The sequence below is a fragment of the Chiloscyllium plagiosum genome, unplaced genomic scaffold (genome assembly GCF_037043375.1).
Source record: "Chiloscyllium plagiosum isolate Xiang-an unplaced genomic scaffold, Cpla_swu_hap1 HiC_scaffold_7, whole genome shotgun sequence".
NCBI classification, from domain to species: domain Eukaryota; kingdom Metazoa; phylum Chordata; class Chondrichthyes; order Orectolobiformes; family Hemiscylliidae; genus Chiloscyllium; species Chiloscyllium plagiosum.
In genome coordinates, this window is record NW_028270145.1 from 15,340,816 (window position 1) to 15,360,293 (window position 19,478).

At 65.1% G+C, this 19,478-nt stretch overlaps 1 protein-coding gene across 1 annotated transcript in view; it reads right to left on the reverse strand.

The window, feature by feature from the left end:
• cops8 (COP9 signalosome subunit 8) overlaps nt 1-17,346 on the reverse strand; it is a 79,332-nt gene extending 61,986 nt beyond the window's left edge. The window contains exon 1 of the mRNA XM_087988763.1: nt 17,198-17,346. Within this exon, the coding sequence (XP_087844889.1) occupies nt 17,198-17,275 (78 nt within the window). The 5' untranslated portion in view covers nt 17,276-17,346. The remainder of the gene's footprint in view (nt 1-17,197) is intronic.
• Between the last annotated feature and the right edge of the window lie 2,132 nt (nt 17,347-19,478).

Here is a 19,478-nt window from a genome sequence, read left to right on the forward strand (position 1 = left end):
CCCTCTCTCTCACACACAGTGCCTGCCCCCCTCTCTCTCACACACAGTGCCTGCCCCCCTCTCTCTCACACACAGTGCCTGCCCCCCTCTCTCTCACACACACAGCCTGCCCCTCCCCTCACACACAGTGCCTGCCCCCCTCTCTCTCACACACAGTGCCTGCCCCCCTCTCTCTCACACACAGTGCCTGCCCCCCTCTGTCCCCCCTCTCTCACACACAGTGCCTGCCCCTCTCTGTCCCCCCTCTCTCACACACAGTGCCTGCCCCTCTCGGTCCCCCCTCTCTCACACACACAGCCTGCCCCCCTCTGTCCCCCCTCTCTCACACACAGTGCCTGCCCCACTCTGTCCCCCCTCTCTCTCACACACAGTGCCTGCCCCTCTCTGTCCCCCCTCTCTCACACACAGTGCCTGCCCCTCTCTGTTCCCCTCTCTCACACACACACAGTGCCTCGGCCCCTCCGTCTCCCCTCTCTCACACAGTGCCTGTCCCTCTGTCCCCCCTCTCTCACACACAGGGCCTGTCCCTCTGTCCCCCCTCTCTCACACACAGGGCCTGTCCCTCTCTGTCCCCCGTCTCTCACACACAGTGCCTGCCCCTCTCTGTCTCCCCTCTCTCACACAGTGCCTGCCCCCCTCTGTCCCCCCTCTCTCTCACACACAGTGCCTGCCCCTCTCTGTCCCCCCTCTCTCACACACACAGCCTGCCCCCCTCTGTCCCCCCTCTCTCACACACAGTGCCTGCCCCTCTCTGTCCCCCCTCTCTCACACACACAGCCTGCCCCCCTCTGTCCCCCCTCTCTCACACACAGTGCCTGCCCCCCTCTGTCCCCCCTCTCTCACACACACAGCCTGCCCCCCTCTGTCCCCCCTCTCTCACACACAGTGCCTGCCCCCCTCTGTCCCCCCTCTCACACACAGTGCCTGCCCCCCTCTGTCCCCCCTCTCACACACAGTGCCTGCCCCTCGGCCCCCTCTCTCACAGTGCCTGGCCCTCTCTGTCCCCCCTCTCTCACACACAGTGCCTGTCCCACTCTGTCGCACCTCTCTCACACAGTGCCTGCCCCTCTCTGTCCCCCTCTCTCTCACACAGTGCCTGTCCCTCCGTCCCCCCTCTCTCACACACAGGGCCTGTCCCTCTGTCCCCCCTCTCACACACACAGGGCCTGTCCCTCTCTGTCCCCCGTCTCTCACACACAGTGCCTGCCCCTCTCTGTCTCCCCTCTCTCACACAGTGCCTGCCCCTCTCTGTCCCCCCTCTCTCACACAGTGCCTGCCCCTCTCTGTCCCCCCTCTCTCACACAGTGCCTGCCCCTCTCTGTCCCCCCTCTCTCACACACAGTGCCTGCCCCTCTCAGTCCCCCCTCTCACACACACAGTGCCTGCCCCTCTCTGTCCCCCCTCTCACACACACAGTGCCTGCCCCTCTCTGTCCCCCCTCTCTCACACACACAGCCTGCCCCCCTCCGTCCACCCTCTCTCACACACAGGGCCTGTCCCTCTGTCCCCCGTCTCTCTCACACAGTGCCTGCCCCTCTCTGTCTCCCCTCTCTCACACAGTGCCTGCCCCTCTCTGTCCCCCCTCTCTCACACAGTGCCTGCCCCTCTCTGTCTCCCCTCTCTCACACAGTGCCTGCCCCTCTCTGTCCCCCCTCTCTCACACAGTGCCTGCCCCTCTGTCCCCGCTCTCTCACACAGTGCCTGCCCCTCTCTGTCCCCCCTCTCTCACACACAGTGCCTGCCCCTCAGTCCCCCCTCTCACACACAGTGCCTGCCCCTCTCTGTCCCCCCTCTCACACACACAGTGCCTGCCCCTCTCTGTCCCCCCTCTCTCACACACACAGCCTGCCGCCCTCCGTCCCCCCTCCCTCACACACACAGCCTGCCCCCCTCCGCCTCCCCTCTCTCACACACACAGCCTGCCCCCCTCCGCCCCCCCTCTCTCACACACACAGCCTGCCCCCCTCCGCCCCCCCTCTCTCACACACACAGCCTGCCCCTCTCTGTCCCCCCTCTCTCACACACACTGCCTGCCCCCCTCTCTCACACACACTGCCTGCCCCCCTCTCTCACACACACTGCCTGCCCCCCTCTGTCCCCCCTCTCTCACACACACACTGCCTGCCCCCCTCTGTCCCCCCTCTCTCTCACACACTGCCTGCCCCCCTCTGTCCCCCCTCTCAGACACACAGTGCCTGCCCCTCTCTGTCCCCCCTCTCACACACACAGTGCCTGCCCCTCTCTGTCCCCCCTCTCACACACACAGTGCCTGCCCCTCTCTGTCCCCCCTCTCTCTCACACACAGGGCCTGTCCCCCCTCTCTCTCACACACAGGGCCTGTCCCCCCTCTCTCTCACACACAGGGCCTGTCCCCCCTCTCTCTCACACACAGGGCCTGTCCCCCCTCTCTCTCACACACAGGGCCTGCCCCCCTCTCTCTCACACACAGGGCCTGCCCCCCTCTCTCTCACACACAGGGCCTGCCCCCCTCTCTCTCACACACAGGGCCTGCCCCCCTCTCTCTCACACACAGGGCCTGCCCCCCTCTCTCTCACACACAGGGCCTGCCCCCCTCTCTCTCACACACAGGGCCTGCCCCCCTCTCTCTCACACACAGGGCCTGCCCCCCTCTCTCTCACACACAGGGCCTGCCCCCCTCTCTCTCACACACAGGGCCTGCCCCCCTCTCTCTCACACACAGGGCCTGCCCCCCTCTCTCTCACACACAGGGCCTGCCCCCCTCTGTCCCCCCTCTCTCTCACACATAGTGCCTGCCCCCCTCTGTCCCCCCTCTCTCACACACACAGCCTGCCCCCCTCTGTCCCCCCTCTCTCACACACAGTGCCTGCCCCCCTCTCACACACACACTGCCTGGCCCCCTCCGTCTCCCCTCTCTCTCTCACACAGCCTGCCCCCCCTCCCACACACACACTGCCTGGCCCCCTCCGTCTCCCCTCTCTCTCTCACACAGCCTGCCCCCCCTCCGTCCCCCCTCTCTCACACACACAGCCTGCCCCCCTCCGTCTCCCCTCTCTCACACACACAGCCTGCCCCCCTCCGTCTCCCCTCTCTCACACACACAGCCTGCCCCCCTCCGTCTCCCCTCTCTCACACACACAGCCTGCCCCCCTCCGTCTCCCCTCTCTCTCACACACAGGGCCTGCCCCCCTCTCTCACACACAGTGCCTGCCCCCCCTCTCTCACACACAGTGCCTGCCCCCCCCTCTCTCACACACAGTGCCTGCCCCCCCCTCTCTCACACACAGTGCCTGCCCCCCCCCCTCTCTCACACACAGTGCCTGCCCCCCTCTCTCACACACAGTGCCTGCCCCCCCCCTCTCTCACACACAGTGCCTGCCCCCCCCCTCTCTCACACACAGTGCCTGCCCCCCCCCTCTCTCACACACAGTGCCTGCCCCCCCCCCTCTCACACACAGTGCCTGCACCCCCCCTCTCTCACACACAGTGCCTGCACCCCCCCTCTCTCACACACAGTGCCTGCCCCCCCCCTCTCTCACACACAGTGCCTGCCCCCCTCTCTCTCACACAGTGCCTGCCCCCCCCTCTCTCACACACAGTGCCTGCCCCCCCCCTCTCTCACACACAGTGCCTGCCCCCCCCTCTCTCACACACAGTGCCTGCCCCCCCCCTCTCTCACACACAGTGCCTGCCCCCCCCTCTCTCACACACAGTGCCTGCCCCCCCCTCTCTCACACACAGTGCCTGCCCCCCCCTCTCTCACACACAGTGCCTGCCCCCCCCTCTCTCACACACAGTGCCTGCCCCCCTCTCTCTCACACACAGTGCCTGCCCCCCTCTCTCTCACACACAGTGCCTGCCCCCCTCTCTCTCACACACAGTGCCTGCCCCCCTCTCTCTCACACACACAGCCTGCCCCTCCCCTCACACACAGTGCCTGCCCCCCTCTCTCTCACACACAGTGCCTGCCCCCCTCTGTCCCCCCTCTCTCACACACAGTGCCTGCCCCCCCCTCTCTCACACACAGTGCCTGCCCCCCCCTCTCTCACACACAGTGCCTGCCCCCCCCCTCTCTCACACACAGTGCCTGCCCCCCCCTCTCTCACACACAGTGCCTGCCCCCCCCTCTCTCACACACAGTGCCTGCCCCCCCCTCTCTCACACACAGTGCCTGCCCCCCCCTCTCTCACACACAGTGCCTGCCCCCCTCTCTCTCACACACAGTGCCTGCCCCCCTCTCTCTCACACACAGTGCCTGCCCCCCTCTCTCTCACACACAGTGCCTGCCCCCCTCTCTCTCACACACACAGCCTGCCCCTCCCCTCACACACAGTGCCTGCCCCCCTCTCTCTCACACACAGTGCCTGCCCCCCTCTGTCCCCCCTCTCTCACACACAGTGCCTGCCCCTCTCTGTCCCCCCTCTCTCACACACAGTGCCTGCCCCTCTCGGTCCCCCCTCTCTCACACACACAGCCTGCCCCCCTCTGTCCCCCCTCTCTCACACACAGTGCCTGCCCCACTCTGTCCCCCCTCTCTCTCACACACAGTGCCTGCCCCTCTCTGTCCCCCCTCTCTCACACACAGTGCCTGCCCCTCTCTGTTCCCCTCTCTCACACACACACAGTGCCTCGGCCCCTCCGTCTCCCCTCTCTCACACAGTGCCTGTCCCTCTGTCCCCCCTCTCTCACACACAGGGCCTGTCCCTCTGTCCCCCCTCTCTCACACACAGGGCCTGTCCCTCTCTGTCCCCCGTCTCTCACACACAGTGCCTGCCCCTCTCTGTCTCCCCTCTCTCACACAGTGCCTGCCCCTCTCTGTCCCCCCTCTCTCACACAGTGCCTGCCCCTCTGTCCCCCCTCTCTCACACAGTGCCTGCCCCTCTCTGTCCCCCCTCTCTCACACACAGTGCCTGCCCCTCTCAGTCCCCCCTCTCACACACAGTGCCTGCCCCTCTCTGTCCCCCCTCTCACACACACAGTGCCTGCCCCTCTCTGTCCCCCCTCTCTCACACACACAGCCTGCCCCCCTCCGTCCACCCTCTCTCACACACACAGCCTGCCCCCCTCTGTCTCCCCTCTCTCACACACACAGCCTGCCCCCCTCTGCCCCCCCTCTCTCACACACACAGCCTGCCCCTCTCTGTCCCCCCTCTCTCACACACAGTGCCTGCCCCCCTCACTCACACACACTGCCTGCCCCCCTCTGACCCCCTCTCTCTCACACACTGCCTGCCCCCCTCTGTCCCCCCTCTCTCACACACACACTGCCTGCCCCCCTCTGTCCCCCCTCTCTCTCACACACTGCCTGCCCCCCCACTGTCCCCCCTCTCAGACACACTGTGCCTGCCCCTCTCTGTCCCCCCTCTCACACACACAGTCCCTGCCCCCCACTGTCCCCCCTCTCTCACACACAGTGCCTGCCCCTCTCTGTCCCCCCTCTCTCTCACACACACAGCCTTCCCCCCTCTGTCCCCCCTCTCTCACACACAGTGCCTGCCCCCCTCTGTCCCCCCTCTCTCACACACAGTGCCTGCCCCCCTCTGTCCCCCCTCTCTCACACACACTGCCTGTCCCCCCTCTCACATACACTGCCTGCCCCCCTCTGTCCCCCCTCTCACACACACTGCCTGCCCCTCTGCCCCCTCTCTCACAGTGCCTGTCCCACTCTGTCCCCCTCTCTCTCACACACAGGGCCTGTCCCTCTCTGTCCCCCTCTCTCTCACACACAGGGCCTGTCCCCCTCTCTCTCACACACAGGGCCTGTCCCCCTCTCTCTCACACACAGGGCCTGCCCCCCTCTCTCTCACACACAGGGCCTGCCCCCCTCTCTCTCACACACAGGGCCTGCCCCCCTCTCTCTCACACACAGGGCCTGCCCCCCTCTCTCTCACACACAGGGCCTGCCCCCCTCTCTCTCACACACAGGGCCTGCCCCCCTCTCTCTCACACACAGGGCCTGCCCCCCTCTCTCTCACACACAGGGCCTGCCCCCCTCTGGCCCCCCTCTCTCTCACACACAGCCTGCCCCCCTCTGTCCCCCCTCTCTCACACACACAGCCTGCCCCCCTCTGTCCCCCCTCTCTCACACACACAGTGCCTGCCCCCCTCTGTCCCCCCTCTCTCACACACACAGCCTGCCCCCCTCTGGCCCCCCTCTCTCACACACACAGCCTGCCCCCCTCTGTCCCCCCTCTCTCACACACACAGCCTGCCCCCCTCTGTCCCCCCTCTCTCTCACACACAGCCTGCCCCCCTCTGTCCCCCCTCTCTCACACACACAGCCTGCCCCCCTCTGTCCCCCCTCTCTCACACACACAGCCTGCCCCCCTCTGTCCCCCCTCTCTCACACACACAGCCTGCCCCCCTCTATCCCCCCTCTCTCACACACACAGCCTGCCCCCCTCTGTCCCCCCTCTCTCACACACACAGCCTGCCCCTCTCTGTCCCCCCTCTCTCACACACACAGCCTGCCCCCCTCTGGCCCCCCTCTCTCACACACACAGCCTGCCCCCCTCTGTCCCCCCTCTCTCACACACACAGCCTGCCCCCCTCTGTCCCCCCTCTCTCTCACACACAGCCTGCCCCCCTCTGTCCCCCCTCTCTCACACACACAGCCTGCCCCCCTCTGTCCCCCCTCTCTCACACACACAGCCTGCCCCCCTCTGTCCCCCCTCTCTCACACACACAGCCTGCCCCCCTCTATCCCCCCTCTCTCACACACACAGCCTGCCCCCCTCTGTCCCCCCTCTCTCACACACACAGCCTGCCCCTCTCTGTCCCCCCTCTCTCACACACACAGCCTGCCCCTCTCTGTCCCCCCTCTCTCACACACAGTGCCTTCCCCTCTCTGTGCCCCCTCTCTCAGACAGTGCCTGCCCCTCTCTGTCCCCCCTCTCTCACACACACATCCTGCCCCACTCTGTCCCCCCTCTCTCACACACAGTGCCTGCCCCCCTCTCACACACACACTGCCTGGCCCCCTCCGTCCCCCCTCTCTCTCACACAGCCTGCCCCCCTCCCACACACACACAGCCTGCCCCCCTCCGTCTCCCCTCTCTCACACACACAGCCTGCCCCCCTCCGTCTCCCCTCTCTCACACACACAGCCTGCCCCCCTCCGTCTCCCCTCTCTCCCACACACAGCCTGCCCCCCTCCGTCTCCCCTCTCTCACACACAGTGCCTGCCCCCCTCCGTCTCCCCTCTCTCACACACAGTGCCTGCCCCCCTCCGTCTCCCCTCTCTCACACACAGTGCCTGCCCCCCTCCGTCTCCCCTCTCTCACACACACAGCCTGCCCCCCTCTGTCCCCCCTCTCTCACACACAGTGCCTGCCCCTCTCTGTCCCCCCTCTCTCACACACACAGCCTGCCCCCCTCTGTCCCCCCTCTCTCACACACAGTGCCTGCCCCCCTCTGTCCCCCCTCTCTCACACACACAGCCTGCCCCCCTCTGTCCCCCCTCTCTCACACACAGTGCCTGCCCCCCTCTGTCCCCCCTCTCACACACAGTGCCTGCCCCCCTCTGTCCCCCCTCTCACACACAGTGCCTGCCCCTCGGCCCCCTCTCTCACAGTGCCTGGCCCTCTCTGTCCCCCCTCTCTCACACACAGTGCCTGTCCCACTCTGTCGCACCTCTCTCACACAGTGCCTGCCCCTCTCTGTCCCCCTCTCTCTCACACAGTGCCTGTCCCTCCGTCCCCCCTCTCTCACACACAGGGCCTGTCCCTCTGTCCCCCCTCTCACACACACAGGGCCTGTCCCTCTCTGTCCCCCGTCTCTCACACACAGTGCCTGCCCCTCTCTGTCTCCCCTCTCTCACACAGTGCCTGCCCCTCTCTGTCCCCCCTCTCTCACACAGTGCCTGCCCCTCTCTGTCCCCCCTCTCTCACACAGTGCCTGCCCCTCTCTGTCCCCCCTCTCTCACACACAGTGCCTGCCCCTCTCAGTCCCCCCTCTCACACACACAGTGCCTGCCCCTCTCTGTCCCCCCTCTCACACACACAGTGCCTGCCCCTCTCTGTCCCCCCTCTCTCACACACACAGCCTGCCCCCCTCCGTCCACCCTCTCTCACACACAGGGCCTGTCCCTCTGTCCCCCGTCTCTCTCACACAGTGCCTGCCCCTCTCTGTCTCCCCTCTCTCACACAGTGCCTGCCCCTCTCTGTCCCCCCTCTCTCACACAGTGCCTGCCCCTCTCTGTCTCCCCTCTCTCACACAGTGCCTGCCCCTCTCTGTCCCCCCTCTCTCACACAGTGCCTGCCCCTCTGTCCCCGCTCTCTCACACAGTGCCTGCCCCTCTCTGTCCCCCCTCTCTCACACACAGTGCCTGCCCCTCAGTCCCCCCTCTCACACACAGTGCCTGCCCCTCTCTGTCCCCCCTCTCACACACACAGTGCCTGCCCCTCTCTGTCCCCCCTCTCTCACACACACAGCCTGCCCCCCTCCGTCCCCCCTCTCTCACACACACAGCCTGCCGCCCTCCGTCCCCCCTCCCTCACACACACAGCCTGCCCCCCTCCGCCTCCCCTCTCTCACACACACAGCCTGCCCCCCTCCGCCCCCCCTCTCTCACACACACAGCCTGCCCCCCTCCGCCCCCCCTCTCTCACACACACAGCCTGCCCCTCTCTGTCCCCCCTCTCTCACACACACTGCCTGCCCCCCTCTCTCACACACACTGCCTGCCCCCCTCTGTCCCCCCTCTCTCACACACACACTGCCTGCCCCCCTCTGTCCCCCCTCTCTCTCACACACTGCCTGCCCCCCTCTGTCCCCCCTCTCAGACACACAGTGCCTGCCCCTCTCTGTCCCCCCTCTCACACACACAGTGCCTGCCCCTCTCTGTCCCCCCTCTCACACACACAGTGCCTGCCCCTCTCTGTCCCCCCTCTCTCTCACACACAGGGCCTGTCCCCCCTCTCTCTCACACACAGGGCCTGTCCCCCCTCTCTCTCACACACAGGGCCTGTCCCCCCTCTCTCTCACACACAGGGCCTGTCCCCCCTCTCTCTCACACACAGGGCCTGCCCCCCTCTCTCTCACACACAGGGCCTGCCCCCCTCTCTCTCACACACAGGGCCTGCCCCCCTCTCTCTCACACACAGGGCCTGCCCCCCTCTCTCTCACACACAGGGCCTGCCCCCCTCTCTCTCACACACAGGGCCTGCCCCCCTCTCTCTCACACACAGGGCCTGCCCCCCTCTCTCTCACACACAGGGCCTGCCCCCCTCTCTCTCACACACAGGGCCTGCCCCCCTCTCTCTCACACACAGGGCCTGCCCCCCTCTGTCCCCCCTCTCTCTCACACACAGTGCCTGCCCCCCTCTGTCCCCCCTCTCTCACACACACAGCCTGCCCCCCTCTGTCCCCCCTCTCTCACACACAGTGCCTGCCCCCCTCTCACACACACACTGCCTGGCCCCCTCCGTCTCCCCTCTCTCTCTCACACAGCCTGCCCCCCCTCCCACACACACACTGCCTGGCCCCCTCCGTCTCCCCTCTCTCTCTCACACAGCCTGCCCCCCCTCCGTCCCCCCTCTCTCACACACACAGCCTGCCCCCCTCCGTCTCCCCTCTCTCACACACACAGCCTGCCCCCCTCCGTCTCCCCTCTCTCACACACACAGCCTGCCCCCCTCCGTCTCCCCTCTCTCACACACACAGCCTGCCCCCCTCCGTCTCCCCTCTCTCTCACACACAGGGCCTGCCCCCCTCTCTCACACACAGTGCCTGCCCCCCCTCTCTCACACACAGTGCCTGCCCCCCCCTCTCTCACACACAGTGCCTGCCCCCCCCTCTCTCACACACAGTGCCTGCCCCCCCCCCTCTCTCACACACAGTGCCTGCCCCCCTCTCTCACACACAGTGCCTGCCCCCCCCCTCTCTCACACACAGTGCCTGCCCCCCCCCTCTCTCACACACAGTGCCTGCCCCCCCCCTCTCTCACACACAGTGCCTGCCCCCCCCCCTCTCACACACAGTGCCTGCACCCCCCCCTCTCACACACAGTGCCTGCACCCCCCCTCTCTCACACACAGTGCCTGCACCCCCCCTCTCTCACACACAGTGCCTGCCCCCCCCCTCTCTCACACACAGTGCCTGCCCCCCTCTCTCTCACACAGTGCCTGCCCCCCCCTCTCTCACACACAGTGCCTGCCCCCCCCCTCTCTCACACACAGTGCCTGCCCCCCCCTCTCTCACACACAGTGCCTGCCCCCCCCCTCTCTCACACACAGTGCCTGCCCCCCCCTCTCTCACACACAGTGCCTGCCCCCCCCTCTCTCACACACAGTGCCTGCCCCCCCCTCTCTCACACACAGTGCCTGCCCCCCCCTCTCTCACACACAGTGCCTGCCCCCCTCTCTCTCACACACAGTGCCTGCCCCCCTCTCTCTCACACACAGTGCCTGCCCCCCTCTCTCTCACACACAGTGCCTGCCCCCCTCTCTCTCACACACACAGCCTGCCCCTCCCCTCACACACAGTGCCTGCCCCCCTCTCTCTCACACACAGTGCCTGCCCCCCTCTGTCCCCCCTCTCTCACACACAGTGCCTGCCCCCCCCCCTCTCTCACACACAGTGCCTGCCCCCCCCTCTCTCACACACAGTGCCTGCCCCCCCCCTCTCTCACACACAGTGCCTGCCCCCCCCTCTCTCACACACAGTGCCTGCCCCCCCCTCTCTCACACACAGTGCCTGCCCCCCCCTCTCTCACACACAGTGCCTGCCCCCCCCTCTCTCACACACAGTGCCTGCCCCCCTCTCTCTCACACACAGTGCCTGCCCCCCTCTCTCTCACACACAGTGCCTGCCCCCCTCTCTCTCACACACAGTGCCTGCCCCCCTCTCTCTCACACACACAGCCTGCCCCTCCCCTCACACACAGTGCCTGCCCCCCTCTCTCTCACACACAGTGCCTGCCCCCCTCTGTCCCCCCTCTCTCACACACAGTGCCTGCCCCTCTCTGTCCCCCCTCTCTCACACACAGTGCCTGCCCCTCTCGGTCCCCCCTCTCTCACACACACAGCCTGCCCCCCTCTGTCCCCCCTCTCTCACACACAGTGCCTGCCCCACTCTGTCCCCCCTCTCTCTCACACACAGTGCCTGCCCCTCTCTGTCCCCCCTCTCTCACACACAGTGCCTGCCCCTCTCTGTTCCCCTCTCTCACACACACACAGTGCCTCGGCCCCTCCGTCTCCCCTCTCTCACACAGTGCCTGTCCCTCTGTCCCCCCTCTCTCACACACAGGGCCTGTCCCTCTGTCCCCCCTCTCTCACACACAGGGCCTGTCCCTCTCTGTCCCCCGTCTCTCACACACAGTGCCTGCCCCTCTCTGTCTCCCCTCTCTCACACAGTGCCTGCCCCTCTCTGTCCCCCCTCTCTCACACAGTGCCTGCCCCTCTGTCCCCCCTCTCTCACACAGTGCCTGCCCCTCTCTGTCCCCCCTCTCTCACACACAGTGCCTGCCCCTCTCAGTCCCCCCTCTCACACACAGTGCCTGCCCCTCTCTGTCCCCCCTCTCACACACACAGTGCCTGCCCCTCTCTGTCCCCCCTCTCTCACACACACAGCCTGCCCCCCTCCGTCCACCCTCTCTCACACACACAGCCTGCCCCCCTCTGTCTCCCCTCTCTCACACACACAGCCTGCCCCCCTCTGCCCCCCCTCTCTCACACACACAGCCTGCCCCTCTCTGTCCCCCCTCTCTCACACACAGTGCCTGCCCCCCTCACTCACACACACTGCCTGCCCCCCTCTGACCCCCTCTCTCTCACACACTGCCTGCCCCCCTCTGTCCCCCCTCTCTCACACACACACTGCCTGCCCCCCTCTGTCCCCCCTCTCTCTCACACACTGCCTGCCCCCCCACTGTCCCCCCTCTCAGACACACTGTGCCTGCCCCTCTCTGTCCCCCCTCTCACACACACAGTCCCTGCCCCCCACTGTCCCCCCTCTCTCACACACAGTGCCTGCCCCTCTCTGTCCCCCCTCTCTCTCACACACACAGCCTTCCCCCCTCTGTCCCCCCTCTCTCACACACAGTGCCTGCCCCCCTCTGTCCCCCCTCTCTCACACACAGTGCCTGCCCCCCTCTGTCCCCCCTCTCTCACACACACTGCCTGTCCCCCCTCTCACATACACTGCCTGCCCCCCTCTGTCCCCCCTCTCACACACACTGCCTGCCCCTCTGCCCCCTCTCTCACAGTGCCTGTCCCACTCTGTCCCCCTCTCTCTCACACACAGGGCCTGTCCCTCTCTGTCCCCCTCTCTCTCACACACAGGGCCTGTCCCCCTCTCTCTCACACACAGGGCCTGTCCCCCTCTCTCTCACACACAGGGCCTGTCCCCCTCTCTCTCACACACAGGGCCTGCCCCCCTCTCTCTCACACACAGGGCCTGCCCCCCTCTCTCTCACACACAGGGCCTGCCCCCCTCTCTCTCACACACAGGGCCTGCCCCCCTCTCTCTCACACACAGGGCCTGCCCCCCTCTCTCTCACACACAGGGCCTGCCCCCCTCTCTCTCACACACAGGGCCTGCCCCCCTCTCTCTCACACACAGGGCCTGCCCCCCTCTCTCTCACACACAGGGCCTGCCCCCCTCTCTCTCACACACAGGGCCTGCCCCCCTCTCTCTCACACACAGGGCCTGCCCCCCTCTGGCCCCCCTCTCTCTCACACACAGCCTGCCCCCCTCTGTCCCCCCTCTCTCACACACACAGCCTGCCCCCCTCTGTCCCCCCTCTCTCACACACACAGTGCCTGCCCCCCTCTGTCCCCCCTCTCTCACACACACAGCCTGCCCCCCTCTGGCCCCCCTCTCTCACACACACAGCCTGCCCCCCTCTGTCCCCCCTCTCTCACACACACAGCCTGCCCCCCTCTGTCCCCCCTCTCTCTCACACACAGCCTGCCCCCCTCTGTCCCCCCTCTCTCACACACACAGCCTGCCCCCCTCTGTCCCCCCTCTCTCACACACACAGCCTGCCCCCCTCTGTCCCCCCTCTCTCACACACACAGCCTGCCCCCCTCTATCCCCCCTCTCTCACACACACAGCCTGCCCCCCTCTGTCCCCCCTCTCTCACACACACAGCCTGCCCCTCTCTGTCCCCCCTCTCTCACACACACAGCCTGCCCCTCTCTGTCCCCCCTCTCTCACACACAGTGCCTTCCCCTCTCTGTGCCCCCTCTCTCAGACAGTGCCTGCCCCTCTCTGTCCCCCCTCTCTCACACACACATCCTGCCCCACTCTGTCCCCCCTCTCTCACACACAGTGCCTGCCCCCCTCTCACACACACACTGCCTGGCCCCCTCCGTCCCCCCTCTCTCTCACACAGCCTGCCCCCCTCCCACACACACACAGCCTGCCCCCCTCCGTCTCCCCTCTCTCACACACACAGCCTGCCCCCCTCCGTCTCCCCTCTCTCACACACACAGCCTGCCCCCCTCCGTCTCCCCTCTCTCCCACACACAGCCTGCCCCCCTCCGTCTCCCCTCTCTCACACACAGTGCCTGCCCCCCTCCGTCTCCCCTCTCTCACACACAGTGCCTGCCCCCCTCCGTCTCCCCTCTCTCACACACAGTGCCTGCCCCCCTCCGTCTCCCCTCTCTCACACACAGTGCCTGCCCCCCTCCGTCCCCCCTCTCTCACACACAGTGCCTGCCCCCCTCCGTCCCCCCTCTCTCACACAGTGCCTGCCCCCCTCCGTCCCCCCTCTCTCACACAGTGCCTGCCCCCCTCTGTCCCCCCTCTCTCACACAGTGCCTGACCCCCTCTCTCTCACACACAGTGCCTGCCCCCCTCTCTCACACACAGTGCCTGCCCCCCTCTCTCTCACACACAGGGCCTGCCCCCCTCTCTCTCACACACAGTGCCTGCCCCCCTCTCTCTCACACACAGTGCCTGCCCCCCTCTCTCTCACACACAGTGCCTGCCCCCCTCTCTCTCACACACAGTGCCTGCCCCCCTCTCTCTCACACACAGTGCCTGCCCCCCTCTGTCCCCCCTCTCTCACACACAGTGCCTGCCCCCCCCCTCACACACACTGCCTGCCCCCCCTCTCTCACACACAGTGCCTGCCCCCCCCTCTCTCACACACAGTGCCTGCCCCCCCCTCTCTCACACACTGTGCCTGCCCCCCCCTCTCTCACACACAGTGCCTGCCCCCCCCTCTCTCACACACAGTGCCTGCCCCCCCTCTCTCACACACAGTGCCTGCCCCCCCTCTCTCACACACAGTGCCTGCCCCCCCTCTCTCACACACAGTGCCTGCCCCCCTCTGTCCCCCCTCTCTCACACACAGTGCCTGCCCCCCCTCTCTCACACACAGTGCCTGCCCCCCCCTCTCACACACAGTGCCTGCCCCCCCCCTCTCACACACAGTGCCTGCCCCCCCTCTCTTACACACAGTGCCTGCCCCCCTCTGTCCCCCCTCTCTCACACACAGTGCCTGCCCCCCCCCTCTCACACACAGTGCCTGCCCCCCCCTCTTACACACAGTGCCTGCCCCCCCCTCTTACACACAGTGCCTGCCCCCCTCTGTCCCCCCTCTCTCACACACAGTGCCTGCCCCCCCTCTCTCACACAGTGCCTGCCCCCCCCCTCACACACACTGCCTGCCCCCCCCTCTCTCACACACAGTGCCTGCCCCCCCCTCTCTCACACACAGTGCCTGCCCCCCCCTCTCTCACACACAGTGCCTGCCCCCCCCCTCTCTCACACACAGTGCCTGCCCCCCCCTCTCTCACACACAGTGCCTGCCCCCCCCTCTCTCACACACAGTGCCTGCCCCCCCCTCTCACACACAGTGCCTGCCCCCCCGTCTCTCACACAGTGCCTGCCCCCCCCTCTCTCACACAGTGCCTGCCCCCCCCTCTCTCACACACAGTACCTGCCCCCCCCTCTCTCACACACAGTGCCTGCCCCCCCCTCTCTCACACACAGTGCCTGCCCCCCCTCTCTCACACACAGTGCCTGCCCCCCCTCTCTCACACACAGTGCCTGCCCCCCCTCTCTCACACACAGTGCCTGCCCCCCCCTCTCTCACACACAGTGCCTGCCCCCCCTCTCTCACACACAGTGCCTGCCCCCCCTCTCTCACACACAGTGCCTGCCCCCCCTCTCTCACACAGTGCCTGCCCCCCCTCTCTCACACACAGTGCCTGCCCCCCCTCTCTCACACACAGTGCCTGCCCCCCCTCTCTCACACACAGTGCCTGCCCCCCCTCTCTCACACAGTGCCTGCCCCCCCTCTCTCACACACAGTGCCTGCCCCCCCCTCTCACACACAGTGCCTGCCCCCCCGTCTCTCACACAGTGCCTGCCCCCCCCTCTCTCACACAGTGCCTGCCCCCCCCTCTCTCACACACAGTACCTGCCCCCCCCTCTCTCACACACAGTGCCTGCCCCCCCCTCTCTCACACACAGTGCCTGCCCCCCCTCTCTCACACACAGTGCCTGCCCCCCCTCTCTCACACACAGTGCCTGCCCCCCCTCTCTCACACACAGTGCCTGCCCCCCCTCTCTCACACACAGTGCCTGCCCCCCCCTCTCTCACACACAGTGCCTGCCCCCCCTCTCTCACACACAGTGCCTGCCCCCCCTCTCTCACACACAGTGCCTGCCCCCCCTCTCTCACACACAGTGCCTGCCCCCCTCTCTCACACACAGTGCCTGCCCCCCCTCTCTCACACAGTGCCTGCCCCCCCTCTCTCACACACAGTGCCTGCCCCCCCTCTCTCACACACAGTGCCTGCCCCCCCTCTCTCACACACAGTGCCTGCCCCCCCTCTCTCACACAGTGCCTGCCCCCCCTCTCTCACACACAGTGCCTGCCCCCCCTCTCTCTCACACAGTGCCTGCCCCCCCCTCACACAGTGCCTGCCCCCCCCTCACACAGTGCCTGCCCCCCCCTCACACAGTGCCTGCCCCCCCCTCACACAGTGCCTGCCCCCCCCTCACACAGTGCCTGCCCCCCCCTCACACAGTGCCTGCCCCCCCCCTCTCTCACACACAGTGCCTGCCCCCCCTCTCTCTCACACAGTGCCTGCCCCCCCTCTCTCACACACAGTGCCTGCCCCCCCTCTCTCACACACAGTGCCTGCCCCCTCTCTCACACACAGTGCCTGCCCCCCCCTCACACAGTGCCTGCCCCCCCCTCACACAGTGCCTGCCCCCCCCTCACACAGTGCCTGCCCCCCCTCTCTCACACACATTGCCTGCCCCCCCTCTCTCACACACAGTGCCTGCCCCCCCTCTCTCACACACAGTGCCTGCCCCCCCTCTCTCACACACAGTGCCTGCCCCCCCTCTCTCACACACAGTGCCTGCCCCCCCTCTCTCACACACAGTGCCTGCCCCCCCTCTCTCACACACAGTGCCTGCCCCCCCTCTCTCACACACAGTGCCTGCCCCCCCCTCTCTCACACACAGTGCCTGCCCCCCCCCCCTCTCTCACACACAGTGCCTGCCCCCCCCTCTCACACACACAGTGCCTGCCCCCCCCCCCCTCTCTCACACACAGTGCCTGCCCCCCCGTCTCTCTCACAGTGCCTGCCCCCCCCCTCTCTCACACACATTGCCTGCCCCCCCTCTCTCACACACAGTGCCTGCCCCCCCTCTCTCACACACAGTGCCTGCCCCGCCCTCACACACAGTGCCTGCCCCGCCCTCACACACAGTGCCTGCCCCCCCCTCTCTCACACACAGTGCCTGCCCCCCCCCCCTCTCTCACACACAGTGCCTGCCCCCCCCCCCCTCTCTCACACACAGTGCCTGCCCCCCCCTCTCTCACACACACAGTGCCTGCCCCCCCCCCCTCTCTCACACACAGTGCCTGCCCCCCTCTCTCACACACACAGTGCCTGCCCCCCCCCCTCTCTCACACACAGTGCCTGCCCCCCCCCCCTCTCTCACACACAGTGCCTGCCCCCCCCCCTCTCTCACACACACAGTGCCTGCCCCCCCCCCTCTCTCACACACAGTGCCTGCCCCCCCCCCTCTCTCACACACACAGTGCCTGCCCCCCCCTCTCTCTCACACACAGTGCCTGCCCCCCCCTCTCTCACACACAGTGCCTGCCCCCCCCTCTCTCACACACAGGGCCTGCCCCCCCCTCCCTCTCTCACACACAGTGCCTGCCCCTCCCCCCTCTATGATGTGATCTGTCACTGGGCTCGCGCTGAGGCCTCTCTGCGGGGGCGGCGGGGCCCGCCTTACCTCCAGCTCCTGGAGCTCACACTGCTCCAACAGTTTGCCGAACCCCACCGAGTTTTCCGCCATCACCGCTGCGGGCATCTTCCCCACCACACCGACCGCCGTCCTCCGCCAACCCGCTCCGCTTCCGGTTCCGGGTCACGGAGTCTTGGGAGTTGTTTTCCTGGACGGGATGGGTGGCCCCCCTTGAGCGCCGCCCTACCGGACGGGAGGAGTGTGAGAGAGAGCGCGGTAGCGAGAGTGTGTGTGCGCGCGCGCGCGTGGCGCCCACTCTCTTTCTCCCCCTGCTGGCTCAGCCAGGGCAGTGCAGTGCTTTCTCTCCCCTCTCCTCTGGACATCTGGAGCTGGACCAGGGGCAGGCTCCAGACTCCAGATTGTGGCTGGGTGAACAACTGGAAGTTGCTGGAAAAGTTCAGCAGGCCTGGCAGCACCCAGGCAGAGAGAAATCAGAGTTCACAATTTGACTCTTCGTCAGTGCCAGGGCGACTGGCAGCACTCCGGGTAGAGTCGCCCTGGCACTGACGAAGAGTCAAATGGTGAACTCTGATTTCTCTCTGCCCGGAGTGCTGCCTGCCCATTTCTGCACACCAAAGGACCTCAAGGAGTGTCAGCGACCAATCCACTTTTTCTTGGCCGCCAGCACACTATTTTTCTGTTGACTCATTGGACATGGGCGTATCTGACTGGGCCAGGATTTGGTGCCTGCCCCCAGTTGTCCTTTGGAAGGTGGTGATTACATTAGATTCGCTACACTATGGAAACAGGCCCTTCGGCCCAACAAGTCCACATCCACCCTCCAAAGAGTAACCCACACCCCCTATATTTATCCCTGAGTAATGCACCTAATACTAGGGGCAATTTAGCATGGCCAGTTCACCTGAACTGCACATCTTTGGATTGTGGGAGGAAACAGGAGCACCAGGTGGAAACCCACACAGACACGGGGAGAACATGCAAACTCCACACAGACAGTCAGTCGAGGCAGGAATTGAACCCAGGTTCCTGGTGCTGTGAGGCAGCAGTGCTAACCACTGAGCCACCATGCCACCCAAGAGCTGAGTCACCTTCTTGAACTGCTGCAGTCTGTTTGACTTTCTAACATCTGTCACGGCTAAGTTGCTTGTTTGGCCATTGGGAGTGAATTAACTCCACGAAAGCTGGCATTCCACTCCCAAGTCACCCTTTATTTACATGTGGGTAGTATGTGACACTGACCCAGCCAGCTCAGATGTGGTTCCGAGTGTGAGCAGAATCTCTGACACTCCTGTTTATTTACTTTTCTTTTTCTTTTCTTAGTGTTCATTTTTCCCCAACACCACTGTCACGTGTGTGCAGGTGTCGGACACAGTGAAAAACACCAAGTGCGTAAATCTTTATTTATATTCCACCACCAGGAAGAAAGAAAACACACAAGTGGCCAGTCACGAGCAGTGTCCTTCTCAGAGGGCAAGGCTGCATGATCAAACAGTGAAGGCGAGGGCAGGGATTAAATCAAAACAGAGTTGGAGGGGGGAATAATACACTCCACTCCCTGCAGTGCCCACCTTTCCCTGAAAATCTCGAGGGTGTAGGTGGACACCACGTGCTCCTGCTCCAGAGAAACCCGGGCTCTGATATAATCGTGGAAGAGGGTCGGCAATCGGCTATAATGACCCCCTCCATGGCCCGCTGCCTGGACCAGTTTATGGCCAGTTTGGCCAGGCCCAGGAGCAGACCCACGAGGAGGTCTTCAGACCTGCCCTCCCACCTCCACACAGGGTGCCCAAAGATCAGGAGGTTGGGATTCAAGTGCAACTAAAAACAAAGAAGGTTTTTAAGAAAATCAAAAAGGGAGTGCAATCATGGCACACCCAATATATACATGGTCCATGGACTCCACAGCACCTCAGAACAAGCAGGGAACCTTATTGAGTTCTTTGAGAAGGTGACCAAACAGGTAGATGAGAGTAAACCTGTTGATGTGGTGTATATGGATTTCAGCAAGGTGTTTGATAAGGTTCCCCACAGTAGGCTATTGTACAAAATGGCAGAGGAATGGGATTGTGGGAGATATAGCAGTTTGGATCAGTAATTGGCTTGCTGAAAGAAGGCAGCAAGGGAAGAAAGATATAGAGCATATGAAATGGTACTTGTGTTAAAATGTACCACACAGAGTGATGTTAATTTAGCTGCATTGAAAAATTCAGCTATACACCATTGGTTTCTGAAACATTACACGACCTGCTAACCCTCCTATAACATTATTGCAAGTTGGAAATGTATTTAGCTGGTTATGGACCAGACC